Raw genomic sequence first — 19,835 nt, forward strand, 5'->3', positions numbered from 1 at the left:
AGCCACGGCTCAGTAGAGGGCACCCTGACATGCTACGTAGAGTGGGAATATATAGAGTGGGAAAACAGACATGGGGGGCAAAATCGGTGCTGTGTGTCTAATCTCTCTTCAGGGGACGGCAGGATTCTTTCTATGACGGATATAAACTCACCTCTGCAGCATGTGGTGGAGGGGTGGAAGCAGCACCTTGTTTCCAAACAACGTTAGCGATAGATGACGATGATGAAAAGGGAGTTTGGGCGAAAGTAAGAGAGTGGCGTAACGGTATTCTACTGTGCTAAGCAGATAGGGAGGTTGTAGACATAATTTATGTTATTCCATATACTCTTGCTTGTAATTCTATGTGAGAGTAGAACCCCAATTGTTTTTATTGCTGTGTGACACAATCTGGCTATATTGATTGAGGTCAAAGAGTCAACGGTTCCAACCAATCAAGTTTGTTAGACTTCTCTGACATAGACATAACCCCATGTATTTTCATTTGTATCTTACCTGAGCTTCAAAAAAAACAAAACAAATGCTAACACATACAGGAGTCGATACAGCATCTTTGTCAGTGTTCTGTCTGGTACAACCAAGAAGTGATCTTCAGGGATTATTTTTCAGCGTTGCGAGATCTGCACTACCTATTGATCTTCCAGATGGCTGAGGTAGCTGGAGACAGAAATTGAACCCGGCCAAATAGTTGCTTTTGTCCGTGAGAGCGAATGTTTCTACTGCACGGTGAGTCTACTGCAGTATGTTTGAGAAGCGATGACACAAGTTGACCTCGGATGGACCGTAGAGTCGCTGTGGCATTTAAAACTAACCGCCTACCATCTCACTGACAATATATTTGTCATTTTCTACTCGCTGACCATGCATGGCCAAACTTTGAACTATTATGAATGTATGCCAACATAGAATAGGTTAGATAGGTACTGCATACTGAACACATTGGGTCGCTCCATTAGTACACTCCATGGGGTTGTAGATGGAACGTCCTCATTTTTTTCACAAGTTCAAGTTGGAAAAAAATTATAAAAGCATGTGGAAAAAGTGTGTTCTTTCATTTATTCATTCATTTTCTACTGCTTATCATCACATGATGGAGCCTATCCTAGCTGTTTTCGAACGAGACACCCTGGACTGGTGGCCAGCCAATCACAGGGCACATTTAGACAAACAGCCATTCACAATCACATTCATACCTATGGACAATTTGGAGTCGCTAATTAACCTAGCATGTTTTTGGAATGTGGGAGGAAACCGGAGTACCCGGAGAAGGAGTAGGAGTAGGAAGAGGCAAAGCTTATTAAATCCTACCCCTCCATCTGGTACTTTTACAATCTCTGTTACATTTGTTCACTTCCTGCTTTCCATAATAAAGTTTAAGGTTTTTTTTTGTTTTGTTTTTTTTTAAATAATGTACCTCGTACTGAAGTACGAGGTGATATGACCATCCAATGACATAATGTGTACCATAGTAAGTGTCAATATAGTGATATACATAGCACATCATGACTGGTTCAAGACTCTTCATCCTTGTATTTAGCAAACATCAACTGCTTGTATTGTTTCTTGAAATTTTAACAACAAAAGTTTAATTAAAACAGACAGTGGCTACTATCTCAGAGCTAGAAATATATCTAACACAACACTGAATTTCACAATCCACACAGGTATCATATCATTGTAGTTGCACATTACTTACAGACACAAAGTCTCCAAAGCAGTATTGAAGTATTTCGTGAAAAGTGTCTGGTAATACATGAATCATTGATTTGTGTTCCTAATTGCATCGGAAGCTCAACTCAATTAATTATTTTGGACATTAGAATTAGCTAAAAAGCCAACTTTAGCCATTTAGTTATTTTTTTTTTCTGTCCCTTGATTAATGCTCGATTAATAATCTAGTCCAGTTAAAGCAAAAAAAAAAAAAAATTCCTATTCAACAATCTTGGTTTTAAGACGCTTACCAAGGATTACGCTCCTGCATGTGCGGCGTGGCCACAATCAATCACTCGGAGCCTGATTTAGCATTAATGGCATTTGTAATGACATTGACATCTACCAGCATTGCAATCAGCCACATTTCATGCCTCCTCTCTGTGGGCGTCCTTGTTAACTGGGAGTGAGCAGTGCCGCAATGAGCGTTATCTGCTCAGCCTCGTGATACACACTTATCTTCCAGCACTTTCATTTTATGAACAAGAAAATTGCCTTAAAAAAAAAAAAAAGCCTGGTGCCTTATTACTTTTGAGCCAATTAATTTCATGACAAGTAATTCTTTTTATGAGATGGCGAGTGAAAAAATAATCTGGAAGAATAACTGACAGAGAAGGACAAGTACGCCTGGGAAGAATGAATAGAAAACGACTTATTTCAAAAACTATGAATAAAATCTTTTTTTTTTTTTTTCAAGACAGGCCTCATAGTTTGAACATAAGTGGAAGTTTAGAGGAGATGTAGTTTGATGACAGCTTGCCCTGAAAGTGTCCAAAGCAGTCAAGAAATGGGCCGCTTGCCTCCATGTTCCTTGTATTTGAAGAGACGGAGCGACCTACATTTCCTCCTGTTTATTCAGCTATTATAGGTGCTGGCTATTCATGTCTTTATTTCATGGCTCTTTCCTCTCCGTCTGTCTTTTTGGACGCTGATGCCGTTTCTTTGTCGTGCCCTCTCTGTTCCCCCCCCCCCTCTCAGAGTTTGAACATACGCAGAAGTCACTTTAAGCACAAGTGCCACATTTAGACAGCTGCTGAGATGCGTCATGCTGCGACGCAGCAGGGCGTCTGATAGGTTGACTTATCTAGCTAAATCTTGTCACCCGCTCTTGAACGTTACCTTTGCCTACCGCTTTTTAAGAAAAAAAAAAAAAAAGCTCTGTTCACGTTTAAATCTTACAAGTCAAAGCAGGCACAGCAAAAAAAAAAAGATTCAACTGCCAGGGGTGTCCAAACTTTTCCACAAAAATGAAAGGATGCAAGGGCCAATTTTGATATTTTGTAAAACAAATCATGGAGAAATGCTAAGAAGTTATTTATATATATTTCAAGAAGAAAAACTGCGTCTCGACTTTGATATTGGTTAAAAAAATAAAATTAAAATTGCCTATTATCAGTATGAAATTTGGTGTGTTTTAAAAAAATGTAATATTTCAAATTAAACTGTTCTTTGGAAATAGTCTTCTCGTAATATTGACTTTTAACCCTTAATATTATTAATATATTAATTATATATATAATATATATATACCCCTAATATTATAAAATTAACATTGTTCTCCAATGTAATTTCCCAATAATAAAACATTTAATATAGTATTAATATTAATAAAATAATATAATATAATAAATATTTTAACTTTAAAATGTATATTTCAACTCAATGCTAATGACATGACATTTTTCTTCAGTTAACTTTTTCTCCTTAGAATACACCTCTTTTAACTATTATTTTGACTTTATTTTTTAACATTTTTATTTTCCAACAATTTGAACATTCTTCTTGTAAATGTTCCTTTTGTCTTTATTCTTGTAACATAATTTTTTTTTAGCAAAGTAATTTTCCAGAAATTACATTTTGTCGTTTTTTTTTGTAATTACATTTTTAATAAGGTAAACACAAAAGTACTTACTTTCAAAAAACACCTTGGACTGTAAAGGTTTAAACAGCAAGTCATCAGGGAGTTAAATGACTGACTTGACTGCTGTTCATTAAAATAAAATGAATACATGCAAAAGCGAGATCTGGCTCGCTGACCGGCGTCATGCTGGCACGAGCACCATGCAAACAGCGATGGCGTATGCTGCTCAGCTGGGTGTCTGAACGCTCGCCAAAGGAGATCTGAAAGCTGCTGCATTCATGTGTTCATAGATGAAGTATACTAGAGAACCGAGGGAAGCAGCGAGGCTACAAAGTTAAGAATTGTATTACACAGTAGGCCAGTCCCATGTTTTACAATGCAGGTGAGTATCATAGGACTTTGTTTATAGTACTATAAAGGACAGGAGTTAAGACAATTCCAAGGGCCCCTGGCAAAATATGTAATTATGAAAAAGTCAGGGCCCAACATATTTTGTTTTTCTCATGGGGCCCCATCATTTCTGACTGCACCCCTTTTTTTTATTGGCAGACATGTTTGTTTGGGATTGGCCCCCGCACACCTGTGCAATGTGAAAGAAAGGGGGGGGGATACACAACACTGCACACAGGGATCTGTACCGGCTGCAATAGTGCGAGCCACAGCTGCTGTCCATTGTGATCACCATTTGTCCATGAGGTGCTTTTTTGACAGCAATCGGTGGCTGAGCATCACTGCTAAAATGAATACACTGTTAAAATTTCATATAATAATAAAAAATATATAAAAAAAATATTCCAAATTCTAATCATGATTAATTGCCGTTTTAAAATTAATCATGATTACTCCGTTTAAAAATTAATCGTGATTAATCACCATTTGCGACTATTTGTGAAATATTGTACATTTTTACTGTATTTTATTAAAAAAAAATATTTTATTTGTATAGTGCTTTTCAAAATAGTCTTCAAAAAATGAGTAAAAACAGAGTAAAAAATGCAAAGAAAGATTAACAGGACAGGACAATATACATTAATGTATTAACATCTCCAAATTAACTGGAAAATAAAAAAATATGAAGTTAAGTCTTCTTTCTCTCATAGTAGCAGAAAATTAGAATCAGACTTTTAACAGTGTTATTAGCAATGGTGGGTTGTGTTCAAGCGTCTTGATTTAGGATCGCAGATTCCATTTCTTGTATTGTGCTGTTTTCGAATGCTATGACACCGCAACTTTTAAATTCTGACCACCTTGAAGTAGACAAACGGGATGGAGAACATTGTCTATACGTTCATACACTTTAATAAAGCACACCAATGCCTTAAATTTGGATCACTGATGCAGGGAATACGCCTGCTTTCTGCACAAATTGTATGACCGTGATTTTATTGTTCATTTCAATTCTCTCCTCCACTGATTTGATTAATTGGATGAATGCATGAAAAAAGAAAACTCATATGACTCTAAAAACCACATGTAATTCAGGATCCTAAATATGTCCCTGACCCAGAATGGACATGCATAAAAATACTGCACATGTTCCTGATGACATAAGCAGCGGTCCAACTAATGTAATGGCGCCAACAGGGAATGGTGAAAAACTGCAAGTAATTGATAAGCCCATAAAAATCTCTATTTTACACACATGGCTCACTTCTCCCACTCCAAACAATGGTGCCTTCAAGGACCGCCAAACCAAGTGTGAAATCTCAATGCTTGATGAAAAGGCATTATCAGTGAAGCATAAAAGCATAAAAGTGTACAAATGGAGGGCTTTATACATATATGCGGCACATTTTTACCTGTATTATCACTCATTTATGAAATGAAAGCTTGTGGGGATATTTTAGGTGAGCAAATTTGGAGTTGCATTGGTGACTACATCTTCATTAACCACAAGCAGGGGGATTCCAGTTAGTTGAGGAGGTTGTAGAAATGTTTGCAAAGGCTTGCATGCCATTGAAAAGTTAGCCAAGCTATAGCATAAGTTACAAAAAACTAAAAAAAATGAACAAAAATATTATGATTTTATTTAATTATTATTATTATTTTAATGTATTAATTATTTTTTAATTTATTTATTTATTTTATTTATGATTGCTGAATCTTTAATAAATGGGGATTCACTTTACAGCAGTTCAGTTCAGCTTTATACCGAGCTAAAAAAGGGGGGGGTGACAAATGGATGTTATCACCGAAAGACTACTCGTAAATGAATTTCAAATCAAAATAAAACGAATTTCCTCTCAGGCAAATAACTGATGAATACGAAAAGAAAAGTCCAAATGCCTGTGCTGGAGAGGTTAATGCTCAATTCTCTGGAGATGATTACGTCTCTCCACCTCCCAGCACTCCAACTCCTCCGAGGAGATACACTTTCCTTCTCATTCATTTCCTGTATCTTCAACACGTCAGCAGGTGAGATGTAGCCTCTCCTGCCAGCGTTTTCTGGCAGGAGCATCTGTGCACTGTGCAATGTGGTTGTTATATTATATTCATTTTAGGCTAGGGTTAAACAAAAGCTGGCCTTCGATACGTGACAAAAAAAATAACAAAATAAATAAATAAATAAAAAAAACTTGAACTATATTAGGAAAGCAGGAAGTGAACAAATGTAACAGTTACTGATTGTAAAATTTAGGATTTAATAAGCTTTGCTTCTTCCTACTCCTTTTGGACATGTGGAACTGTGAACTGATTATGTGATGCATTCAATTGTAATCTGATGCATGTTCAAATGAAATTAAACCATTACCATTTTTATAACCCTCTTAAACATGCAGCTCATCAGGTTGTCAAATATTGGAGGTCTTTATCATTATGATATTTATGTGTGTCATTGCTTCAGTAATTATATTTAGCGTGCCATCATCGGCAGCCGCGCTCACGCAATTTAAACAAAAAAACACCAACGTGAGGAGAAGATGAATTGCACTCCCGGTTTGATTTATTGTGTGCACGTTTCATTTCTGGGAATGTAAATGGAAAATTGGCCAACTCTGAGAGACATTAAATTAAGCATCAACTGAACGCATTGTAATTTGATCACCAAGCTGTTTTCTATTTTATTGGCCTGCCTCCCATGCTTTTCCAGCATGGTTTTCCCAAAGTAAAAAAAAAAAAGAACAAACAAACATATGAGCAGTGCTATAATTAACTGATTAAATTGAAAATGTATTTTTAATGTATTTTTAAATACAGTGCATTCCCCCATTGCATTAGCCATACTATTAAAGTGTCCACATTTAATTTTTATTAGAATTTTGCATATACTGGAATTTTTTTTAAATTAATATTTGTAAAATATACAGTGGATTCACTATTTTACAAATTTTAAGATTTTTGTCAAATGTTTTTATTTTTATTTTTTGTAGGCCATTTTGACAACAGAAAACACCTCAGTCAGAATACAAGTACAATGTATAGCATGCATGTAGGGCACAACTTTTACATGTTTATGTCTGTAGGCTTCACTAATGTTAGGTATTTTTGGAACGCTACCATGCTACCATGCTAACTATTGGCATATTAGCATTTTAGCTAATTTACTCATGTCTGAAGGCAAATACACACATGGCATTAAAGAGGGACGTTATAGGACAGCTTTGGCACTTTCTGTATTTGAGGCTCTTTTGGTAGGTGTTAGCATGCTAACTCTTAGCATGTTAGCATTTTAGCTAATGTACTCATGTTTAAAGGGAAATACACACATGACATGATGTAGGGACACTATGGGAATGACTTAATAATCACTTTTGGGACTTGGATGCGACCATGCTAACTCTTAGCATGTTAGCATTTTAGCTAATTTACCCATGTCTAAAGGGAAATATACACATGGCATTATCGGGGGACGTTATCGGACAGCCTTGGCACTTTCTGTACTTGAGGCTCTCTTGCTAGGTGCTAGCATGATAACTGTTAGCATGTTAGCATTGTAGCATTTTAGCTAATTTACTCATGTCTGAAGGCAAATACACACATGGCATGATGTAGGGACACTATGGGACTGCCTCAACACCTTTGGGACTTGGTGCTTTCTTGCTAGGTGCGACCATGCTGACTGTTAGCATGTTATCATTTTAGCTAATTTACTCATGTCTAAAAGCAAATACACACGTGGCATGATGTAGGTACACTATGGGACTGCCTCAACACTTTTGGGACTTGGTGCTTTCTTGCTAGATGCTACCATGTTGACTGTTAGCATGTTAGCATTTTAGCTAATTTACTCATGTCTAAAGGCAAAGACACATACTTTGACACCATAGCTCCGATTCCATCTGCCCATTGATCATATTATATTATCATTCATTAGTTGTGAGTACTTTCTATGCATGTAATAAGTGTGACAGACTTAAAAGCAGATTGTGTCGCAAGTGAACAATGGCAATTGAAGAGAAAAGGGGAGATTTGTGGAGCTGAATATTATCTAATTACAATAGTCACTGTTACTCCAAATGTTGAATGTCGATCCGAAATCAGAGGAGAAGCTAGCAGGAGTGTTTTATGGACGTGAAAAACAGGGCTGTTGCGGGCTGAACTACATTAGCGCGATGGCCAAAAAAAAAAAAAAAAAATCTAAGCTGAAGTAAATTGTACTTGAATTCAGCAAGTAAAGTTTCTTTCAAGGACTTGACTTGCAGCCAAGACACGTACAGTAAAGTACGTTAATGCGGATTAAGATCGGCGCGCTGTCACTACTAGAACGTTCCAAGAGGCGGAGAGTGATAATGTAGAGCTGGAGAGGACTCTGCGGTAACACTGATAAATGTTTTCACCAGGCGGTCCGCCATTAGTGTCAGAGCAAGTTACAACCACAAGAGCAGACAAACAGGAAATGGGGAGCGAAAAAGGTGTAAATAATTGATAAGGCTGACCGTGTGCGATTCATATTTTGTGGCGTAGGATCAAAGTGCGAGCCTCCCAGTTTGACATTGAGCCTGAGGGCAGGAGTCAAAGCCATTACCTTCTCCGCCGATGCTGCTTGTGTTTGGATTCAAAATGGAATCATTCTTCCCCGCTCCCACTTCTAGCCACCCAAGAGTGGCGCTAAGTAAAACCATTTTGTTCCCGTCCACTTGATGAAGCTGTTCTAGATGCTCTCAGGTGTGAAATATAGCTTGTGTTGGACCTCCGGGTTCTTTTAGGGGTGATCAATATTTCAGAGGTTCCGGATCCGTGGCGCCTACTATCCTCACACATCAAATCTCACAGCTTTGCAGACAATTAAGGGTGTATGAGACACTCAATGATTGATGCTTTTTTTTTTACAGTTGTGCAGGGAAGTGCTTATTTTACAAGACGACCACCGTCCTAATTCTTAAACATGTCAGCTCAATAAAAAGAATATTTCCTGCATATGTAATATTTAGCGATTAGGCATTTGTCACCATTTTAAACATAATGATTATTTTCCTCGCTGTTCTATTTTCAACTGAACGATAGAATAAGTAGGTTTACATACTTCTATCTTTCATGCTGCCGGGGTTAAGGCTGAATTATATTACAGCATCACGGCGCCGGCTCAATCCTCCCCTTCAAACTGAACGGCAAAGCTTGATGTGCATCTCCCAGAAATGTTTAACCTTGCATCAACTGTAGTGCATGCCGCAGAACTGTGATTGGTTAGCTTTTTTTTTAGACTTAAAGACTTCATTGATCCACAAGGGAAAATTGCTTGGCTATAGTAGCTCAATTGCAGAAGTAAAAAACAAACAATTCAATGCAATTTGAATAAAATATAATAAAAAAAATAATAATATAAGATAAACATTTGCATGTTTACAAATACTGTGTTTTTGAACAACAGCAGGACTCCGCGGAGTCGTCGTCGTAGCATAATTCAGCCTTTAGTTCCTCAACACTTAGCCACTGGAGCTGTCCAGTGCTGATCTCAAGCCCAGTAAATAGCATCAGGAAAACATATGGTAATGTTCATTCATTCATTCATTCATTTTCTACCACTTATCCTCACGAGGGTCGCGGGGGGGGCTGGAGCCTATCCCAGCTGTCTTCGGGCGAGAGGCGTGGTACACCCTGGACTGGTCGCCAGCCAATCACAGGGCACATATAGACAAACAACCATTCACACTCACATTCATACCTATGGACAATTTGGAGTCGCTAATTAACCTAGCATGTTTTTGGAATGTGGGAGGAAACCGGAATACCCAGAGAAAACCCACACATGCACGGGGAGAACATGTAACTCCACACAGAGATTGCCGAGGGCGGAATTGAACTCAGGTCTCCTCGCCGTGCAGCCCATGTGGTAATGACATGCCTATGTATATCTGCATCTGTTCATTTGTAATGCAGTGGTTCCAATTATTACTGTAAATTACTATACTTTTGATTCCTATAATTTAATTGTTTTTTTTTTTTACGATAATTTTCCATGTCATCTAATATAATCACTTTGAATTTATAGTGCATTAAATGTTATATATTTTAAAATGTCAATCAGGGAACTTTTCTAAGTCACAAAAAAAAACCTTAAACTGTATTATGGAAAGCAGGAAGTGAACAAATGTAACAGTTACTGATTATAAAAGTACCAGATGGGGGGGTAGGATTTAATAAGCTTTGCTTCTTCCTACTCCTTTTGGACATGTGGAACTGTGAACTGATTATGTGATGCATTCAATTGTAATCTGATGCATGTTCAAATGAAATTAAACCATTACCATATTTTACAGTTGCTTCTGCTTGAATCTCACTTCCAGCTATTGAAAATGTATGACTGTCATTTTGATTTGTCATAGCTAAATGTCTGAAGGTTTTCATATGAATGTGCAACTTTGACTTTCGAATTTTGCATTATGTACCCGACATTGAACACGTGCATTCTTTTCTCTTGTGAGAACAAATTCAATGATGAGCAACAAAATAAGGCAGTCATTCCGCAGCCTGATGGCCCTGTAGACTTATTAGTACTCTGTACATAGTAGTACTCCGTATAAGCTAAAAGCCAAACTCATACAGCAACAAAATACTACTGTGTGCAGATGCCTGACATGTATAGGAGCAGACGGTTACAAATCACTGCTCAGTCTATGAGTTACCTCTGTCAATTAGTGAAGATGAATAGCTTTAGCACCGTGCGAGCCAGCCGCATCAATCTGACCGTGCCGCGCGTCGCTCCAGCTTTTCCAGTCTATCGATTGGACTTGCAGTGCCTGCATTATCGGGTTATGATGGCCCCCTGACCACAAAAGGCTTACTTGAGAGGTGATGTCAGATGAAAGGCTGGATATGTAACCCAAACTCTTCCCGTGGGACATGTTCCCAGTCTTGATATCAGCTCCTCCTTCCTGCCACCAGAGACCTAATATAGATCCGCCGGAGTCATCCTGCTACAACCGGTACCAGATTTCAATCAAGGTTTGATTGCAATGCAATACCTTTTTGTGAGGAGGGGAAAAACTCGTTTTAATGTCTTTTTTTTTTTCAATCTTAAAGTCCATCAATTTATCATCTTCAAGAGGATATCCGATCATTTCTTCTCCATGTTCCGTTGTCGTCTTGTCACCTTCACAAAACCGGCCTGTGGCTTTGCCAAAGGACCGTTGAGCATGACAGGATGGACTCTATTGTGTGAAGCTCGTCTCCGTCTGCTCAGAGATGCCACGGCTGTCCAAAGGATCGCCTAGCGCTGCTTTAACTGATCCACTCTTTCTCCCTCGCCTCCTGGCAGTCTTTGTGTGTAGGAGGCATTGATCAGCACTGAATTGGACTGCGCTGGGCCTGATTACTGATGTCAGTATGTGTCGGGTCATGTGGGACCACTGAGTGCCAACAAATCCCAGCCAGCTCAAAGCAGTCGGATGTTGGATATTTACTCACTGGAATCCTAGGTGTCAGTGTTTGTTTCACAGAGCACAACATGCTTGTATAAACACCGGCCAGAGCCAATACAAAATGATGTCATCCCACTGCAATATAGCGGAGTCTGAAACTAGTTCGACATCGTAATGTTCTTGTCGGCCATGTTATGGCCAACGTTACATTATTGACGAAGATTAGAGTCTTGAACCAGTCATGATGTGCTATATATATCACTATATGGACAGTTACTATGGTACCCATTATGTCATTGTATGGTCATATCACCTCGTACTTCGGTACGGGACAAAAAAATTACAAAATAAAAAAAAAAAAAAAAAAAAAAAAAAAAACCTGTACACTAATCCCTCATTTATCACAGTTAACTGGTTCCAGACCGTGATAAATGATTTTCCGCAATATGGGATTCCTTCTTTATAAATTAAATATCTGTGTAGTTGTGTAGAAAACCTGTTTCCAACCTTCAAATTACATTTTTAACATTAGAGCACTCTATACATGAAATAACACCCCTATAGTCACCTTTACAATCTTATTACTCACTATAGCAGGCAAAATAAAACATAACATTAAGGCGTGGGGAGCAATCATGAGTTAGCAACATTAGCTTAGCTATGTGAGCTACAGTACTAAGGGTTGAATTCTACACAAATAAAACAAGCAAACTTACAGTTCCCATATCTGTATTATATCATATTAGGACTTATTTTACGACATGTAGCTAAGCCTGATTTTTATTTTATTTTATTTTTTTTAATACTTCCCTACTGTACTGATATATCATAAAAAAACAACAAACCTTAAACTGTATTATGGAAAGCAGGAAGTGAACAAATGTAACAGTTACTGATTGTAAAAGTACCAGATGGAGGGGTAGGATTTAATAAGCTTTGCTTCTTCCTACTCCTTTTGGACATGTGGAACTGTGAACTGATTATGTGATGCATTCAATTGTAATCTGATGCCTGTTCAAATGAAATAAAACCATTATCATTACCATAACTCTGAGTAAAATGAAACCAATAGGGTAAATACCATCCCAAATATTCTCAAAGCCACCAATGCATAAGTATATAATAAAAAAAAAAACACACATTTTAAGTGGACAATAATCCATTGTTTATCACAGTTAATTGGTTCCAGACCTGATTGGGATAAGTGAATTTCTGTTGGAACGCCGAAAGAAACAAAGACTGTGGCATACATTGTGATGAGCAAGAATTAGGAGTTACTATTAATATTATATTTTTGATGCAGCTCTTTAATTGGATATTGTTAGATGCTGTAAGTGGTATGCAGCGTTTCCTACAGGACTGTAATTAGGGATGGGGCCGATTCGATCCAGTGTTAGGTTCTGTGGTTTCGTGCATGCCCAAAGTAGCGCCAAATCTATCTGTAGCAGTCCAAATTTATTCCTTGCGGGCTGCCACACTGGTATTGTTTACTGTGAAGTACAAGCCTTGTGCCCCGTGCTCTGATTCTATTCTTAAATGTGTTGTTTGTTGTCGGCTTTGGAGTAGATGCATGATAGCATCCGAAAGATCAAAAGGCATTTAGCTCATCGCAGCAAAAAGTGACTATTTTCCCAACCCTCCTGCCATGTTTACTGCTCTTCTTTTCAAAGTCAGTAAAGCTGACTCCTTGAATCTGTATTTATTTTCTACGTGATGTTTGCAGTCCGGAGATTTTCCTTGCATTATTTTGTTTACACCTTGAATAGAGGCCATCATCTTTTTCCAATAAGGAGAACAAAAGCCTTTAGTCTGGAGACAATGAAGTGCTGCCCTCCACCGTGCAAGCGACAGCCCAATATAAAGCATAATTGGATCTGTCAATCAAGTATTGCTGCAGTGTGGGAGGGCATGGACGTTGGTGTGGCTGAGGTGGGAGTAGGCCGGACCACCGAGTAAGTGGGAAGGACAGAAAGGACTCTGCACGACAGAACGTATTTCCCTACCTACAGCCTCAGCCTCTGGGGGTTGTGGTTGCAGACGTTGCGTTTGTGTGTCTTGGTAGGCATTAGTGTGTGTGTGTACTGTGATGAGGCTTTGATGCTCGTCCGTGCTTTGCATTTATTTGTGTACAATATTTCAAGAAAAAAAATAATAGTTCAAAATGCACAAAAAAAACATTAAATCTGGAGTTGTATGTTGGTACTAATATGGTGTACTGAATCTATTCCCAATTACTACACTAATAAAGTTATGGAGTTAAGTCGGTTTCTTCCCACATTCCAAAAACATGCTAGGTTAATTGGTGATTAATTGTTGTTAATTGGTGGAATCGAACCTGGGTCTGCTAGCTGTGAGGCCTGTGCGCTAACCACTGACCCACCCTACCGTGCAGCCCCCCAATCTTTTTTTTTTTTTTTTTTTCTGCATTCAAGCCGGCTCAGATCTTGGGTACAGTTCTCTCTTCAACATGCTTGACACACTAATTAAACACATTTAAAGTATCAAATGTATAGCTACTCGGCACTAATGAATGATAGTGTAAGATGATCCATGAACATATGGAATCGGAGTAACGGTGTAGAAGTTATATATATATATAATTTTTTTATTTTATTTGGGCAAATATATGAAACATTACAGCGCATTTCTTACATTTCTTACATCAATCAAAATATAACTTTCCATTATTTATATATGTATTCAACTATCTGATCACAAGCCCAAAAAGGAGTAGGCTGAAGCAAAAGCTTATAAATGCCTACCCCTTTTTGCAAGATATAATCATGTTCATGCCAGTCTTGTTTTCCCCTGTTATTATTATCATTGTAATATAATTATTATTATCACTATTGTTATAATCTTTATCATTATTACTATTACTGTTATTGTTATCACCAGTATTATAATCATCATTAATATTAACATTTCCATCATTATAGTTGTAACAATTTTTTGATTTTTTTTAAAATTATTATTTAATTTCACCTTTATTGCTTCTTGTAGAGTGCTGTGTCATTCCATTTGTTGTTTTCTGAAATCCGCAGTATGTTTTTGTTTTTTGTCAATTTATTAGCCATTTATTGTCAATTTATTTATTAAAAAACAAGAATTTGAGACTGTCTGAGTATATATATATATATATACTTACTGTACTTACTGTATATATATATATATATATATATATATATATATATATATATATATATATATATATATATATATATATATACAGTAAGTTTCACTTTTCTGTCTCACAGCAACTGTGGTGCGTTCAAGGACGCTCTGAAAAACGCCATTCCAAATTCTGCTATAAAAAAAAATAAAAAAAGTCAGTGATCACAATTTGCCTCACAAAGTGCGTCTCCTCCGCAGAGAGTGGTTCAGGTTGTTGATTGTGGCCTATGGAATGGCGGCCCACTACTCTACAATGTTCCTGGATATTGTCAGGAATTGGAACACATTTTTGTTGCACTTAAGTGGATCTGCGCGGCTCTTAGTATACAGCGACAATACCTCTTCATCACATGCGCTGACAATTGAGTGTACAACATCATGTGCAAAAGATTGCAATTGCACGTCTGCTTTTGTCGTGCGCGTTTTGTCTGCATTTGTAGTTCTAACAACTTCTCAAATTAAGAGCCCATTTGCTAGCTCGCTGACTGAGGCATTATGTGCTCGATGAGCCTTCCGTTGCCATTTGGAAGATGGCTTTCTTATGTCCTTGCTGACGTTCTTTTTCCATTATGAGTCTTGCTGGAGGTTGTTGCTGCAGAGGAGCGACGCTCTGTCATTTCTTGCTTTACGGTTGTGAGAAGTGCTGTAATGGCGTGCCACCTCTACTGTCATGAATAAAGAAGCCATGTTTAAACTTTAAGTACAAGTGAGGAGTGAATGCACTGCTGGTACTTGTACTACCTTTGCAGTGTTAATATGTCGCCAGGAAAATACAGTATAAAGTCTCTCCATGGGGTTTTATGACAAACTATTGCATACTTTGTGTGCTGATGGATGCACAGCTTCTTTAAAAGTATATTTCCTGCAACTTGCAGTCCGTAATTAAAAAAAAAAAAAGAACCTATCTGACGTATTCTAATTGAGGTGTGAATATGTATATGTATATTCCACATCAACTGTGTGTAGCGGAACTGCTGAGTTTCATTTATTGCTGTATGCTGCGGTTCCTTTTTCCCCAGCAGGTGGTTTTAATATCATATTAGTCTATGATATATGAGGATGTTAAAGCTTAATGGACTCTAATGGTTTAATATATGGAAAGTTAGTCTTATTAAAGCTTCTTGTAATACCAAGGAGCATTCAACGTTAAATAGGGGTCAGTAGGTTTAAGTGTCATGTCATTTTAAATGGTGACAGGTAATACTAAGTTCAAGTGTAATGTTATCGGGGTCTACTGACTACTTAGAGCCAGTGTCCCTGCGGCTCAGTTAACAATATGTGTCAAGCCTGCCTAATTTTGGTTTTGTCGTGAGAAACAATCCCTTTGCTTCCAGCGTCTAAAGGAGGTAATTAAACTGAGATTCCCAGTGGGGCATTGAAACCAATGACATACAAAGGAGGCCATTTCAGTATTGTAACCTGCCTCCATGATATATATGTTTTTTTTTGTTCTTGGAACACCCATATACCGCTGAATATGCAAGCGTGTAAACACTTGTAATGACAGTTGTCACCAGTAGCAGATTAGCTTGCGCCTTCCATCCATCCATATTCTGGATATGCCGTCTATCCATCCGTAGGAGTGTAACAAGTGAGCACGGTAAAATCTGGATTTGCAATTTTTCTAACAATGGTCAATGTATGCTGTACATTTTCTGTTTTATGAAATATTTATAAGTTATTACCGACTCACGGTGGATGAGATGTGTGTTAGGCATAAAAAAGTGGCCTACTTTCAGAAAAAATAAATAGAAATAATAAAAAAAAAAAAATTACGCCACTTCCTGTTTCTTCTGTTTACATTTTCAGCCCAATATTACTTAGTCTGAAAAGACCTCTGAATAATCTATATTATCTAAAAAACTATTTTATTTTATTTTATTTTATTTTATTTTAATTCATTCATTTTCTACCGCTTTTCCTCACGAGGGTCACAGGGGTGCTGGAGTCTTTGTGCGAGAGGCGGGGTACACCCTGGACTGGTCGCCAGCCAATCACAGGGCACATATAGACACCGTGCTGGCCCTTTTATTTTATTTTATTTTATTTTATTTTATTTTATTTTATTTTATTTTATTTTATTTTATTTTATTTTATTTTATTTTATTTTATTTTATTTTATTTTATTTTATTTTATTTTATTTTATTTTATTTTATTTTATCTATAATCTATGATTATTACATTATCAGTGAACTGTCGCAATGATCTTAATGGTCTTTTATAATGGCAAACTATTTCATATTGTTGAGGGACATCAGTCAACAGGGTGTTTCCCTACCATAAGTCATGTATGGCAATTTTTGGCGTTCAACACTTAAATCTCCTCTTTGTCTTCTACAGGAACAAGGGAAAATCGGTGTGACCTTCAACATCGGGACTGTGGACATCAGCGTGAAGGAATTGACTACAGCAGTAAACGATGGCAAATACCATTTGGTTCGATTCACCAGAAACGGGGGCAACGCCACCTTACAGGTTGACAACTGGCCAATTAATGAGCATTTCCCCTCAGGTACAGTTTACTTTTTATACAGCTATCGGCCTATCTTCAGAGCTTTAGGAGATGTATACTTTAGACATCTTGAGACACCACCTGTTTGTAGAATTCAAGGGCAATAACACATTTTTTTCTTGTAATTTATAAAATTATAAAATTATCACTTATGTCCTTAAAAGCATCGACTGTGCAATATATATCCAAATCCTTTGAGGAATAGTACTGAATGACTCCCAACTGATGTTTGGACTGTGGGCAAGCAAGGAGATAGCAGTAGATGTGAGAAGTGGCCTTTCGGTCAGATAAAGCTGCTGTCTGCTTCTATCTCTGCACAGCCACAGAATATAAATGGTATCATCAAATAGAGCCCACTCCATCCACAGGGCTCTGGTATCCCCGTGATTAGGAACTCCGAGGTTCTTCTCAGCCTGCTATCTGGGTAACAATGAGAAAGATGGGAATGAGGAAATATTGAGTATCTGCTTAAAAGACCATTAAATCGAGCGGGGAAGTCATTGTGGTAGGACACCATTTGCTCTCTAGTTCTCGTTAATTCTGCCCAATCTCCGAAGTTTATTTTGGTCTTGAAAACACAAGTGGCAAGGGAAATGTGTCAAACAGACTGTTTTGTTCCAAAAATGGATGCCCCTCGAGAAACAGGCAATCAAGTTCTTTATGTGCCGATTTGCAGTCATTCAGTAAAAAACTGAGATGTTGACACATGCTTCTGATCTGGGTTTTTGTACGGTAGGCGTGAGATCAATAGCAAGGATCGTTGTTCGTTGGAGGTATTGGTCATACAGATCCGCTGGCAAGACACAAAGAAGTAGCTGAAGTTGGGGATGTCAAGATAACGGAAGTCAGTAAAGACCCGGTCTCCTCCAAGACCCTGGCATATACTCACCTTAGGGTTTTTGCTTGATAGAAATTAGGTACCTATGTTTCCCTATAGAAAACCAACCAAGCCTCCGTAACAACTGCTCAATAGTAAACAAAGACTGCTTTTAATCCCAGCATGGCATGCCTACTGCAATCGCTCCCAGTTGCATGCCACCATGCACCCAGCCTCTACCCCTGGCGTGACCTGGCACACTGTTTTTAGTTTGGTTCAGTGCCATTCAGGTGACGTTAATCTCTTCTGTCTCTGGCTTGCTTATCGCCATTGGGTGTCCTTTGCTTTCTTTCGACCACAAAGTACATGGGTGGAATAGTTTATTTTATGTCTTAGGAACATTCCGCACAGGACTGACAGTTCTGTGATGTATGGTGTTGCTACAGAACTCTGAAGAGGAGCACCCTTAACCTGGGTCTGTTGGGTATAAAAACCCGTACACTGAGACCAAAGAGAAATGCTCTATGGAAGTGGTCACTGACCTTTTCAGCCCAAGATCCCTGATCTCGACCATGAACCAAGACTGGGTTCAAGGCTGAGGCAGAAGGGGGGCGAGGCGCATAGTCGTACTCATGGATCAAAACTCTCTGGAAGGAGAGAGCACCAATGTGATAATACATTAATGTTTCCAAATATTTTGGGTATCAAGCGTCAAAGTACCAAAAACTGGTAAAGTCGTAGTGGTGGGCAAAACCGTTCATTTCAGTTAACCGGATCATTCCGGTTCATTCAGTAAAATGATCCGTTCATTTTGGTCATTTCGGTCAATTAGCCTGTGATCTCCCCCAGTGCATAGTCAGTTCACTCATGTTCATATTCGTTCCGACTCAACAGCGCAACAACATGTGATGATGTACCTCGAAATCTGATCAGTATTATGACAGCCTTCCAGATCCGAGCGTCTCAGCTCCCCGGTCCGACGTCTTTCCAGTCAGAAAGACCGAGATACTGACCCGGTCAATCTCTTGGTCTCGGTCTTTCCAGTTGAGACCGTGAGCTAACCCCACCTACCCACAGAGCAAGGCGCGACGATAGGATAAGACAGACAAGCACACAGATAGTCCCGCCCTGCAAAACTAACCGTGAACTGACTCTCTAGCCAATCAAAAAAAGCATTTGCAACTGAACGGACTGAACAGGTATTTTAGGAGCGGTGACCTCGTTCATTCCGTTCATAAAACAGAACTAGTTCTTTTGATCCGTTCGTTCATGACTCCTCTTGTATTTCCATGGTGGTAGTCATAATGAAAGCACATTGTGAACAGAACGGTGCATGCTATAGAAAGATATGCTCCTATTGCTTACACAACCAGTCAGGAGACCCTTGTCCCACAGACCACAGAAGAGGCACCCCATTCCAATCGTCCCTGAAACTGGGCATGCCATAGGCTTGACTGGTCCTTATTCTGAAAATATTCCTTTTGCTGAAAATGTAGCAAACTTGAAGATAAAGTCCATCACATTCTAGCTGCATATTAGTATTGTTTGTGTAATACCATTCATGCCTGTGCTGAATTGTCAACAATAGCCATTCTATTGGTCCCGGCCTTGACTATCAAAGAAAGGCATTTTTCCATTTTCTGAATAATGTTTATTTTTTTTAATAGATGCTATCACAGTAGATGCTGTGATATTTTTGCATTGTATTCTCCATCTGTGAATAGAGAATTGCTTTTCCAAATTATTATTTCAAACGCGACTAGCGACAAATGTAAAATAATAATCTTGACATTTTTGGGTGAGTGTTCCGGTATTTGGAGATGTAAAAACGAAAACTTATATTGTTTTTAGCGGTGAGTGCCCAGTCAGCTTCCGCAGCACACTGTCTGCCTCTACTGGACTCCATCACCTCTGCGATTTGCATGTCACTCCAAGTACACAGTTACAGTACGCTTCTCATTATA

The 19,835-nt window shown here is 38.3% G+C and overlaps 1 protein-coding gene across 2 annotated transcripts in view; it reads left to right on the forward strand.

Annotated features, from left to right (window-relative positions):
- The window catches only part of LOC131129542 (neurexin-3b-like), a 340,697-nt gene that overhangs the window by 273,962 nt on the left and 46,900 nt on the right, over positions 1–19,835 (forward strand). For both annotated transcript variants that reach the window (XM_058073250.1, XM_058073334.1), the window contains one exon: positions 16,883–17,054. In XM_058073250.1, the coding sequence (XP_057929233.1) occupies positions 16,883–17,054 (172 nt within the window). The remainder of the gene's footprint in view (positions 1–16,882; positions 17,055–19,835) is intronic.

The sequence above is a fragment of the Doryrhamphus excisus genome, chromosome 1 (assembly GCF_030265055.1).
Source record: "Doryrhamphus excisus isolate RoL2022-K1 chromosome 1, RoL_Dexc_1.0, whole genome shotgun sequence".
NCBI classification, from domain to species: domain Eukaryota; kingdom Metazoa; phylum Chordata; class Actinopteri; order Syngnathiformes; family Syngnathidae; genus Doryrhamphus; species Doryrhamphus excisus.